Source organism: Papilio machaon, chromosome 11 (assembly GCF_912999745.1).
Source record: "Papilio machaon chromosome 11, ilPapMach1.1, whole genome shotgun sequence".
NCBI lineage: Eukaryota > Metazoa > Arthropoda > Insecta > Lepidoptera > Papilionidae > Papilio > Papilio machaon.
This window is the reverse complement of record NC_059996.1, coordinates 2089160-2103242: the sequence shown is the minus strand read 5'-3', so window position 1 is coordinate 2103242 and position 14083 is coordinate 2089160. Positions and strand designations below refer to the sequence as shown.

The following is a 14083-nucleotide window of genomic DNA, read 5'->3' as shown; positions in this document are numbered from 1 at the left end:
AGTCCCTCTGAGTGGCAGTCAGGCAAGCAAGACAGGACATGACCAGAAAATGCAGTCTAACTAAGTTTGTCGGACTAACAAAAAAACTATCAACATATTACTATCACACTTTTCTATGGTCAAATAAAATACGTGACAAAACACAAGCGTTCTCGCCTACATTTAACAGGCTCGCTTGAAAAAAGGCGCTCAGTTGAGTGCGCGGGAAAAGCTAAAAATGCAGCGCTGCATTTGTGCCGGCACGTTTGCCGACGTCGATTTCCCACCGAGAGCTCGAAATAGAACGGAATTTACGTACTCGAGACGCTGATTTCACTACTAATCACATAGACCGGCTTTAGTTACGAAAAGCTAGTCATTAAAGCTTAATTTTATTCAATTAGTCAAGCCACAATACATTTTTGACATTGTACTCACTTTCTTTTAACATAATGACGCTTCTGGACGTTAATAATGTTGATAAAACAAAACAATAAAACAGTACAATTAATATAGACAAAAGCCACAGTATACGAGTATATGTTTGTGCACTGCGATTCCCCCGTAAAAATAAGACAGTAAAATAAAAAAGACATATATCCAAACATTCATTTTAACATTCATATTATATTGGAGTACTATTTGTACTCTCCGTCAAGACCGTTAGCGTATGCAGGAAACGAAGCAATCAAAAATAGAAAACGCAAGACGATATTGCAAATATTTCTCAAAAGGCATTCAAATGTCGACGACATACTGGTACGTGAAAAGAGCAAGATATATTTTAATAGCTAGATTTAAACTGCAAATTGTGGTCTCAATAAAAAGGAATTATAAAATATAAAAGAAAATAATATTACTAAATGGTAGCTTCTCTCTCTTATAACAAACAAACGGTAAGGCAGAAAAAAGGTAATAACGAAAGTCGTAGCCAAGGGAATAATCCTTTAGATGACTGCGAAACTTTATCGTGACGACTCCATTTGCTTCTTTATTTAGACAGTTTCTTCAACATGGAAGTATTACGTATGTTACTTAATCTTAAAGTTCTGAACATTTTCATAAAACTTATTCCATGTCAATAAGTTTTAAATGACTTCATGGCGAGATTCATTTGTCATTTTTATCGCAAAAAATAAATAGAAAATATGGTTTATTATAAGAGTCTAATGATGATTATTTCAACCGAGGCATGTCCTATTTTCAAATATATTATCTAACACAGACGATACCAAATAAACGTCAAATATTTTTACCTTAATAGTGATATCCTCATTGGTTATCATTGCTAGTTTATTTTACCGACTGTATCACACAGTATTTAAGGTAGTATTGAAAGGGAAAAGCTCTCGAAAACGTTACCAATATCTCTCAATAGACTTTCCAACGTGAGAAATAACATACGCAAACGAGAAATCGGAAATTCAAACTGATGTTTGTACAACTGAATGTGAAGAGTAAATTTGAATACGTTAATAGTGTCTATAGATAACCTTAAAATCGTTTTAAATATATATTTCTGAAGAATATTTTAGTGTAGTTATTGGATATTAAATTTTATGGATGACTAGCTGTCGACCGTGACTCCGTCAACGCGGAATTAAAAATAATTACTAAATAGCCTATGTGTTCTTCCGGACTATGTTTTACACGTATGCCAAATTTCATCGAGATCCGTTCTGGAGATACCTTCAAATAAACATCCATCCATCCATCAAAACATTGACATTTATAATACTAGTAAGATTTTAGATTGAGAGGTGTTCTATTACTAGTAATAGTGAACTATACAGTTTGTCTGGCTTATTGATTAATTTGTTCGGAAATTATTTATTAAAGCTTCAATATAAGTGTTAAACACACGTAATATATTTAGTATGCAATAATGGCTTATTGAATATACCTTTTGCAAATTAAGACGTTTCGTATCAAGTTATTGAAAATGTTAAAAAATTTCATATTCTTATTTGCATGTCTTATCAGATTATTTATCTACACAAAAATAAGATAAGAAAAGCTTAGGTATTTCGCTCGCACTATCTCAATATTGCCCGCAATAACTCGATGCGGGCGCAATTCCCCGAATACGGCTCAACCCTGAGACAAATTCCATTCAGCGAATGTGGACCATTTACACCGAGAACGCCGCACACTACGCACCTCTCGCGATATGAAGCCAAATCTTCGTCGCCTTTATGACGTCATCACAAAGACCTTTTAAATGCGATGTAAGGGAAAACGGCTGTGTATTGCGATTAGAAGATATATATATGCAAACAATGCTATAGACTTAAGCAATTGGTCATCAATTTGTTTAAATTCTTGACGAAAATAATGATAATTTCCAACTCCATTATATAACTCCAAGAAAATAAATCAATAATATTTTTATTTTGCATTGTATACTCGTCTTCTTTAGAAAAGTTTAAGGATATTTAACATTTTCCCTTACAGATATAACACAATGGGTTGGATTTATGAGAAAATATATTTACAGTTAATTAAAACGTAAAATATATTCGAAGCAGATATAATATATTTACATTTATGTTCTAATTAAATTATTTGTATCAAATAAATATTCGAAGCAGATATTATTAACTGTATCTCAGTAACCCTTTGATAAAGAACACTTTGGCAAATATTTGTTCGTCAAGGGAAATTCAAATATTCAATCTGAATACTAAATAAATACTTGGCTGTTATTAGAGACGGAATTATTCGATATTTGGGTAGGTTCCAACGTGTTTTATTGGCCACTAATGTCAATCACAATAAATAGTTTATTATAACCTAATTACTGTACTATACTTCTTTCTTTTCGGCACCGCGTCATAATTGGTCGGTAATATTGAAACCCGTAATTAGAGTTCCAAAGAAAATAAATGTTTCAAACAAAGTTATAAAGCAAAGGAATACGTGAATGTGTAACAGATTTGTAACGGCACCAATATTGGCTGCAGGGACACAAAGCGATCTCTTGCTACGAATTGCTACGTGATTTGCTACGAACGAGCTACGCCACGCCCGATCAGTGTGACTCTCGACTGCAATTGCCAACTATTTAGTTGAACTGCTTCCAACTTGTTATACTACGAACAAATTATCTCAAAGTAAAGGCTAATTCGACTTTAATTATCAACTTAGGAGTTGGAACAACTTTTGAACTAGTTGTGACAGAATAATATTGATGATAAAATTAGTTAAACGATATTCATAATAAAAGATTATATCTATAGTTTCTAAGTTTTTATAAATTCTGAAATTAAAGGTTTCATTACGTTTAAAATAATTAACACTGGCATACAATCGTACTAAATATATCTGGAATTAAATGGACTCACATCGATGTTACCAGAACCGCATGTTCGTGACGTTGCGTGAATGAAGAGATTACGCGCTGTCAACATTGTGTACTGCGGCCATATAGAATTAGAGCATTATTGTAATGTGTTATTAGAGCATAACACAAAGAAGACTAATAACTCTAGGAATTTCATCTTTTTAATGTAACCTAACTAATCGTTGACGATTTTTAAAATCAGATTGTTAAAGATTAAGTTTTATTAATTTTAAAAATTAGAAAGATTAAATCTTCTATTTCCATTTGAATGACCTTTTTCTTATCGTAAAAATATTTGGATCGTCATTATCATCAGCTTTTATCTATCTATGAAGTACAGGAAGAAGAAGAAGAATAATGTAATACAATATTTTTTCCCAATTTATACAATTTGGCAACTTTATTTAAATATTTCAGAGTGCTATAGTGTGTTCATTAAATTATTTACACAGTCTACACACTATCAAGGCTTTAGTAATACCGATTCGAATAAGCAATCAGTAAATGACTCACTCAGAGATGCATAAAGGACAACAGAACCGCGAAGCAATTTCAATGTTAATAGCTTAACTTAGCATATACAAACGATAATATCTAATGGCTTCAACAAATTGCAAACACATTTTAGCTACAACTATTACAAGTTTCTCAATGAATTCAGATTCTTTTAAATATAATATATGTAAGAGCTGCCATACACGAACTTATGCAATCGATATCTACATATTCAAACAGGCTATAAGTAGTTTAATACAAAATTGACGTTTTTCGGTCATATTTTGCTGTGGGAGGCATTGGAGAAGATCTATGTCCAGTAGTGGGCAGAGGAAGGCTGATGATGATGATGATGATGATGATGATGATGATGATGATGATGATACACATTTTACAGTTTCGCAGTAAGTTTACGCGTATATCTTTCTTAAAGGCCGGCAACGCATCTGCAATTCTCCTAGTGTTGCGGATGTCCATGGGCGTCGATGATCATTTAGGTGTTCGCGTCGCTCGTTTGCCCCCTTCTCATATAAAAAAAAAAATAATTATTAAATAATTACCCCTGACTATACCTGTAAAACACGCCAAGGAATAATATGAATTGATAATACCTCTCTCATCGAAATCGGTTCAGTCGTTTTGACTATCGGAGATCAAAACGTGACATAGCGAAAAATTACATATAGTATACACAATTTCCTATTTATATATCATTCTTTTTGTATGGTACAAATATTATCCCCAATATAACAGTTTGCAAATTTACTTTCCGATAAAAAAATGAGGCTTGTTACAAATGAAGCAACACGAGATAATGCATAAGGAGTATCAGGGGGAATCATTGTATAGCTAACATCAAGAATGTATAGAATAGACTGTCGCCCAACATATTTGCATTATGTTTACGAATAAGGGAAATTAAACTTCTTTCCTAATATAATAAGGATAAAGATTGAACTACACATTTCTATGTATAATCAATTCACGATCTGAAAGTTGGTAATAATTTAATCTCAGGTTTTTTATTCGTATTCAAATTGACTGCACAGAATTTGTTCTTTACATATTTATTTTACAGTAAAAATTATATTTGCATTTTTAGTCTGTATTGAAATGAACAAACTTATATTTAGACACATTGAGATATCAGAGTCTATTTAAAAACCACCTTCTTACGCCTTATTAACCCTTTCCACTCCAAGGCTGTTTTTGTTTTTATTCCACCAGCTCCACGCTAAAATTACGTATTTTTACTTTTAGTGTTTTTTGTGTAATTTGTAAAAAAACGATTTTTTCTTATTTAATAAACTTTGTTTTCTGAGTAATTACATGATACTATATGAAAATCCTAAATTTTAATCTTTATAATCCCTTTTGGTTCTGCGACTTGCTTTGGGTGCCCTAAAGTCTCCAATGAGTGACATGAGCAAAGTTTGTCTGTACTTCTTATGACTCATTGCTACTTTTCCATTTCTTACACTCCAGTCTTTATACAACACATAAGAATTTATAACAGAGACCTCTAGCCCCCAGAAAAATAGTTTTCTCCACCACTTGAGTGTTTTTCTTATAAAGCAGTACGAGATAAGTTGTTTCCGACGCGAACATAGAACGGTGCGATAACAACTAGTTTTATTATGTAGCATCGATAAAATTTAATTGAATTATAGTATCTTACGATTCTATAATATGTTTAATCCATTCGTGATTCAAACATTTTAGTAACAAAAATCCCTCCTGTTTTAAAATTTTCCGAAAAAGGGGTATTACACCATGTCGAGTATAACTCGACAGTGGAGCTAGTGGAACAAAATTAGTGTCGAGTGACACTCGACATTGGAGTGGAAAGGGTTAACAAACAATTCTGACGAAATTAAAATTATTATTGTTTTGTATTTAAAACACTTCACAAATTACTATAACAAATTGTGACTTTAAAACAATATAAAATACAGTACAATATTCTTCACACTGTATTACAGTCTGTAAAAATATAAATAGTAAGGCAAAAAACCGTTGAGGCAAACGGCCCGCTCGGATCGGGGCCATAACGAGAACGCTCCTCCAAGGATCCATTCTTTACGTGAGCGTAAAAACCCACTGCAACTTGCCACGATTTCTTACGCAAATAAAACTATTATGAAATAAATAAATCTGGCAAATAAAAGTGCAATTTCATCGCAACAAGTATAAGCAGTAAAATTTTGAATGTAACCATTCAGAAATCAAATTAAAACTAACAAAATGTTTCTATTTAATGAGTGAAAGGTCTTATTTATACCCAAACATTAAAAAACTTCGTGTAAACAGTAATGTTCAGCATTAAAATTCGTTTAATGAATTATTATTTTTCACATTAATTTAAAAGTACAACCACATACAAAATGATTCCAAACTTAAAAGCAAAGGTAAAATTAAAAATACATCAAAGTACATCTCATATCCGTTATTTGAACGAGTATTTCGTATACTTCTCAATGTGCAATAAAACCGCTTCATTTACAGCCATGGCGCAGTTAGTCGACTCAAATGACATATTTACAAACAGTCGACTCGGTTAGAGCTCGAAAGAGCTACAGTATATCACCACTTCAGTAACGAAATGGAATAAATAGTAGTTCAGTTCCCTTTGAAAGGAATCTGCAAATATTTTCCTCGAGACTCAGCACATAAAAGTACTTTTGATTGTATACATTTACTAAGAACGGTATAGATTTTTCTTGAGATATTGATTGAACAGTCGGGTTGATGGCGACGAATTGAATTGTCGAATGCGCGTTTACCTTTAAACTAGAAATTTAAAAACTTACGAGTGTTTGTTAGTTTACAACATGAAACATTGAGATTCGGTTAATCCTTACATAGATAGTCACTTAGTGTACATTTCACATACATTAAATGCTATCGTTGGTAACTACTTAAGGTCTTTGAAAGCAACAGTGAGTATTTATTTTTAAATCCAAGATATAAAGCATTAGAGAAAAATACACAAGACTGAGTTCTCAATCTATATACTAGTGACCGTTTCAAAGTGCTGCGGCACCGACGGTAAGCCAACAGTATGCCTAAGTCTATTTCATCTCCTACAAAGCGCATTTCTTTGCTAAAGCCGCCATCTCGTTTGCTATACAACCCATGTAATCAAAATGTAACTTATTTATCTATTTACTTAGTAGTGCAAGAAGGAAATAACCTTCCGAATGACTTTACATTCTTTACAATAAAAAAACGATGGAAGAACAACCACTGAAGGGTAAAAATTACTTTTTAAAATTACACTAAATAAATAGATTAAAAAAATACTTGCCTGACTTTTTCTTTGGCACCGTGGGAAAGTACGAATCGAATAACACGTGACAAATTTATTTAAATTGAGGCCTCAAACACTTGGTAACGGAGATACACATAAATCATCATCATCTCCATAACCTTATCCCACTTACGTAGGATCAGTGCACCAGGTTTTCATCCTCGAGAGTCTCAGAAACCTATACACAAATACAAATACATATATTGCACTTCGTCCGCGCAGATTTAAAAAAAATCTAGTAATTAATATAGCCTATGTCACCAGAGGATTGGGTAGCTTCCCATAAGTGACAGAATTTTTCAAATTGGTTCAGTAGTTTCGGTACATATTCAATGCAAACAAATATTTTCTCTTTATAATATTAGTATAGATACACGAAAAACATTCTCGCAAAAAAAAGTTTTCTAAAAGTTAAAAAGTAGTAAACGCATAGTTTGTGTTGATATAAGTTATAAAATGTCTTCTTGTCTTATGAAGCAACCGTTTGAAAATTGTTGCTACAACTTTGATTAACTTAAAATAAAACTACGCTTTTTAGAAGCAGAATGTGGAATTTTGTAACTTTCTGGAAATGTGAAACTATAATTAATTAATTTGTAAAAGTTTTCCGTCGAAAATATCATGTAGAAAATTTCAAAGTATCATAAAATGTTACACTAGTTGGAGATGTCAGTGACGAAAGTCGCTGAGTATGTTGCAGCGACTTGTTTCTTTGAAAGTTCAAAACTTGCCACTCTTGTGAATGTTCCGAGTAAGAGGTAGTCATTTAAAACGCTCATTAAATTATATTTCTTCAGTTTAAATTTATCTTTTTGTACATAATCTAGTTTTCATAAAATGGAAACGGGAGAAACAAATGTTTTTATTTTGTTATTTTTTCTATCACTCTATTTTTCGTAACTAAAAGCAATGCGCCCAAACATTGCTTAGCACTTTATAAAAATACTAAAGTGTAAAATCTTAATAAACACTGTTGTATAATTAAGATTGGATTCAATTATACATAGTTATAACATTTCATTCATTCATTTTAGTAGATATACGTTTTACTTTGTTATGAGTTGAAAAAATATGAAAAGAAAGTGTTCATTTAATTTGTCCGTGTTGAAAACAAAGCAGTAACCACTTAGCATCTTGTAATAACATAGGCGAAGATAAATAAGATTTTTGTGTAAGAACAAACACAAACGGATCTAAGTTCTGTAGAGAGCGATAGTTGCGGCTCTTGTTTCAACTTCTTTTAAAACTTTTGTATCTGTTAGTACACTGTGAAAAATTATCAAAGGCCCACGACTTCGTTTGGTATTGCTGTTATTTAAACAGGTAGGTAATAAATAAGTGTACATTAACTTTAGATCTTTTTATTAACTGCTCAATTTTCAGATAAAATAAAAAACGTTAACTTCAAGTTTTACATAAACAATTTATTTACGATTTCATTGAAACATTTTATTGTGTTTTTATTTGTGGATATTCATACAAGTGACGTATTGCTTGCTCTTTGAATTTTAAAATCTTATTCGCCCTATCCGCAGAGGATAGCATAAGAACCGTGAGCCGTAGAAACAACTGTGACTAAGTAAAATAGGACACATCCTTAGCTTCGTAGCAATAGCTTGGAAGCGGAATTTATTATAGCGCTTTATTCTACAGATCCTCCTCTTTTATTTCAATGTAAAGAAAATATTTCCTTAAAGGAAAATTCTCGAACTTTGAATTTCTTTCGCAGAAAAAATATTTAGTGAATATTACATTTTATGTTTCTTTAGAAAATTCATTTCACATTTTGTTCCCGTTATCATAATTTATAATAACAGGCATTTGTTTAAGTTTCAGCTAAAAACAAGTGTAAACTTAATACAAAATATGTTTCTAATCGAACATCGATTTGAAACAAACATTTTTACATGCTTGAAATGATGAAATAAAAGATGCTGCCTTTTATGTTTTTAAAGAATAATTGATCGTCTTTGTGCACTGTGTTCCTTGCACCAATAAAACACGATACTCAAACTGATATTATAAGATTCAAACTTTATATCGGCTTGTTGTGAGCTGCGATGGCAAAGCGTGTGAAATTGCATGTATTCCTTTATATCCCGCTGACAAATTATTGCGCAGTGCCAAAGTGTTAGCCGCCATAAAGTTTGTACAGTACTATACACGGTACGCTTTCATCTCGCTGACAAGTGGCCCCGTTCTCGGGAGACCGTCTAATGACATCGTTATCGTTCCTTGTACATTGTCATAAAACGTACTTTTTTGTTTTAGTCCTTTCACATTTTTATTGTTTTTATAACTGTCAATGTACTTAAAAAGTACTGATTAAATCAAATACAATTTAAGATGAGTTTGTAAGATTTGTGACGATTAAAGTCGTTCTAGAGCGCAACTAATATGAAGTACAACATTAGAATTTCAAGAATTTCATATTATCGTTTATTCGATTTAAGCTACAATAGACACTTTAAATTGTACAATAAGTATAAATATTTCATAGTACTTGAAAACATAAATGATCGACAATTGCTTCGTGTTTCAGCTCCATTGGATTTCAAAGTAGCAACAATCTTCTGCTCTACAAGGCCTGGCCTCAACCATTTTGCTGCATCGCTTTTGTGATACGAAATATTTTATAAATTGCATTTCGTACGGCAAGCAATTGGACTATGCTTTTGAATTTTTCCTCAACCTGCCTTTCACAAGATTGAAAAGCGATCGAAAATTAATTACGCGCGACTGCAAATAAAGTTCTTCTTAAATTACTGTCTTATGTCTCAAAATTGTAAAATCCATAAATTATTATAATTAGTAAAGATTATGACCGTTCTGTTTTGTTAAATAACAATATTTATCTGTGAAATAAATTTAATTACAGTTACAAAGGCCTTGTCAGATAACAAAAGAGACGTATCGAAATTAAACCTTGTGAGTAAATTGAAATAACGACCAGATATCGCGATCATACTTTTCTAAAACTAATTTATGTTAGAAAGTTATGGAATTTATTAATTATTTTTATTAACTTATTTTCACCGATTTGGTAAATATATTGTTAGGTCATCATTATTGAAAAATGTATTGTGTAATGTAATGTATTTTAATTTCCTCAGAGTTAAACTTAATCCGTAGCTTTCTTCAATTAAATAAGAATTAAGCTTATAGTAGAAAAACTTAATGAAAATGAGAGCTTTGACAATATTTAAACATACAAATAAAAATTTCAATTCCCAATTCAAAAACATGTACAGATTCTGGCTCATTCCGGTAAATCAATAACAATTATTTTCCTCTTCCAATTCCAGATTCGGAGCTCGAGGAGCTCGGGGAGCAACTGCCGCGGTACCGACCGGACTCGATCGCGGCGTTGCGTCGTGCCACGCGCTTCACGGAGCCCGAACTAAAGCGTCTATACCGAGGCTTCAAAGCAGAGTGTCCCACGGGCGTCGTGCGGGAGGACACGTTCAAACATATCTACTCTCAGTTCTTCCCACAAGGAGGTAAGTTTCAAACGTGGGTAATGCTGAAGCATATAAAACGCATAGTCATTCATATTATCCTATTTATAAAAACAGACATAACTATATGTTTTTTACAAGTGAAAAAATAGGTAGGATCTTCCTGGTAAGTAAGTGATAGTAAAAAAAGCAATAGTTAAACTCATATACCATGACTACTTATAAGTAAGGTGAAAGAAAAGGGGTCTTTGTTTATTTGCTTAGTAATCATCTGATTTATTTGTAAGTTCACCTCTTAAAAGATTAACAAAATAAATTAATTATATTCTTGTGATTATGAATTATGTTACTTTGACATTATCACCAGTTACACATAAGTTAAAATTATTTAACAACAAAAAGGAATTATGTAAATGCCGCCACGAGATTGTTTTGACCTTTAAAACAATTCTTAAAAAGAAAAGTCGAGTCCTGAAATACAAAATGGCGACCGGAGCTACGTACTACGTCGTGTTAAGTTGAAACATTACGAAGGCGTTGTAATTAAGTACTTTATTTCTAGGCTCTCATTATAAAATCCTCTACTTTGTTTTAAAATCTGTTGTTTTTATTTCTATTCAAATCCTCGCTTAAGAGTCTTTCACTTTTTTTTGTATTAATGAAGGATAACTTTTTCAATATTTTAAGTTGGCAACATTGTTGCTTTTGTTTAATCAACTTTTATATCATACCATACAAGGTTTAGTTTTTCTATTTTCAAAATTTCAACATTTACTTACATATCCGCATTAAACGGGCCGTCAAAATTTTTGAAATTAATTAAATTACAGAAGAAAAACATTTTTAATAAATAAATTCGGAATTGTGTTTTATTTACCCTACTTCAACAGAAGAGAGAAGATGTCAACGTAAGCAGAGAAAAAGGTAAGTGGTATTTTTAAAGAATATTATCTAAATCAAAAAAATCTTAACTGAAATCCATAAAAACCATAGATTAGCCGTAGATTCTTCGTAACCTAAAAATAATATTCAATATGAAATGCGTACTCCTAAACTGTTGATAAAACTCTCTGGTAATATTTATTTGTTTTATTTATGTACAAGGCTGATTTTCAATTTGAACACCACATAGGGCCATTAAGCTACGTCAGCTAAGTCAATAAAATCGTATTTGCCATTAAGATGTCTCAAAGCTTTCACATCCGCGTTACTAAAACTATGCCGGCAATGGCCATAATGCTGTAATAAAATAGGTTATAAAAAAGCTTCCCATAAACTAGTAATAAAAACGGCCCACGTACCTTATATACCTATATATCCAACATATACCTAAAGTCCTCATGTATGTGAACAAAACAAAATTACTTAAAGCTATTCATATTCTCTAACTCGAATAATTCATAAAGTAAATGACATTATAAAAAGTTAAAAACAAAAAGGCCGTGAAATCTATATATATAAAAGAAAGTTGTGTTAGTTACACCATTTATAACTCAAGAACGGCTGAATCGATTTGACTGAAAATTGGTGGGCAGGTAGCTTAGAACCAGGAATAGGACATAGGATAATTTTTACCCCGTTTTCTATATTTTATTCCGCGCGGACGGAGTCGCGGGTAAAAGCTAGTTCTTAATGAAAGTATTACTCGTATATACAACTGCTAGAAGTTCCAAATTAGTATCTTTAATATAAAATATGATCGTATATCAATTTTTCCACTTTTGCATTCTAAAATTTTATCGGAATAAAAATCAATTTCTATGCGCCATAATGGTTTCAACATTTGGCCATTGCATCTGCACTACTGAAGGTAATGGCCGTACCGTAAATAATATTACCATTTCGCTTTTCTAATATGCGCTGCAAATTTTTAATACTCAAAAATATGTCTTAAATTTAAAGAAATTGCTGTGTAGTTCAACTACTATTTTCATATATCATATTCATTTCATAAAGTGAACTTCTTAGACGTTGATTTTAAAAAGTACAGTAAAAGTATTTTATTTCCTATTCATATTTAAAATAATATGCAAATACCTGAGAAGTATATGTAATAAAATGAAAAATGTAGTACTATATTTTATTGTCTGTGGTTATAGAAAAGCCCGTACAAGACTTTACCGTAATAGTCTTTCGCCGTCTTTCTCAAACAATGATATAAGGCAGTCAATTAAATAGCCACTATTTATTTAATTAGCAATATTTTGTTAGTTTCATTTAAAAACACTCGCCTACAAAATAAACATTTTTACTTTTAGTAACCTGTTTTAACCTAAAATGGATTTTGAATTACCAACTCCATTATAGGTTTTCATCAAAATTTCCAATAACTTTGCACACAATTTCCTGAGTGGTTTATGAGATTGTTAGCAAAGTTCGCGCACGCAAGAGCAGCGAGACTGTTACGCCAAACATCGAATGCATCTCATTAAGTACTCGAAAGGCTGACGATGCGGGAACTTGGCAAAGCTCGTATCGCTCGAGCACGCATGCTCTACCTGCGAACATTCTTTGTGGCGTAAAATGGAGCGTGAATACCAAATTTTACTGAAAATTACCGTATAAAAGGAAGCAATAAAAGGAAAACTCACTTAACGTATAAGTTTTGTCCTACATAACCTAGATGGCGCTATTCCCAATCTTGAAATTGATTAATCATTCGATCTTTTTCGTAATAATTCCGTTATGATTTGTCATCGATTTTAGATAACAATGCTAATATTAAAAATAGTTGAAAGTGTACAAGTTGATATACATTCGAACATTCCTTGATCTAAATATAAAAAAATATAAATAGGATTGCCACAGAAAACTACTTATTCTCTAAGGTTGAATGCAGTACATTTACATTTTTTAACACAGTGAGTAAAAACCCTTATATGCAAGTGTAAGCCTCGCAATGTTGGTCATGTTTCATATTATTTTACAAAAGCGTGTGTTCTCGGCGCGCGGTACCCGACAGGCATGTTGAAATTTACATTGCACGCACAACAGAACTACCTTAACTTTAAGCTTGAAGTTAAGTTCATATTAAGATAAGTTTCTCCTAATATTAAATACCTAATTCAAAGTATATTCCACTGCTTCTATAGTACTAAGTACTATTAAAATTGATTATAACTATCCAAATTGTTTACCCCATATGGTTTGCATTAATTATATACTGCCACATCCTCGCTATCAAAATATACGTAATAATAAAGGGACATGGTGAGAATCGGAATTATTACTTTTTTAAATAAAATGCGTCTCTTAAATTAACATTTTCCAAAGTCCATTTTATAATAAATAGCCTCCACTAAATGAAGGCAACAGGTTGGCCAACTTGTAAGAGGCTGTGAAGAGTTCGCGTTTTAAATTTAAAAGTCCGAGTGTTAAAAAGCACGGAGTAAACCTCGTATAGCATAATTGCGTAATTTGCAACAAAATTAATATTAAAACTGTTCTTCATGTTTATTGGTGCATATTGAAATGTCGCAGAATCGCAATTTATTATAA

The 14083-nt window shown here is 31.9% G+C and overlaps 1 protein-coding gene across 1 annotated transcript in view; it reads left to right on the top strand.

Moving 5' to 3' along the window:
• The window catches only part of LOC106708685 (Kv channel-interacting protein 4), a gene marked incomplete at its 5' end in the record, with an annotated part of 75290 nt that overhangs the window by 50482 nt on the left and 10725 nt on the right, over positions 1–14083 (top strand). Inside the window, one exon of the mRNA XM_045680083.1 lies at positions 10433–10627. Within this exon, the coding sequence (XP_045536039.1) occupies positions 10433–10627 (195 nt within the window). The remainder of the gene's footprint in view (positions 1–10432; positions 10628–14083) is intronic.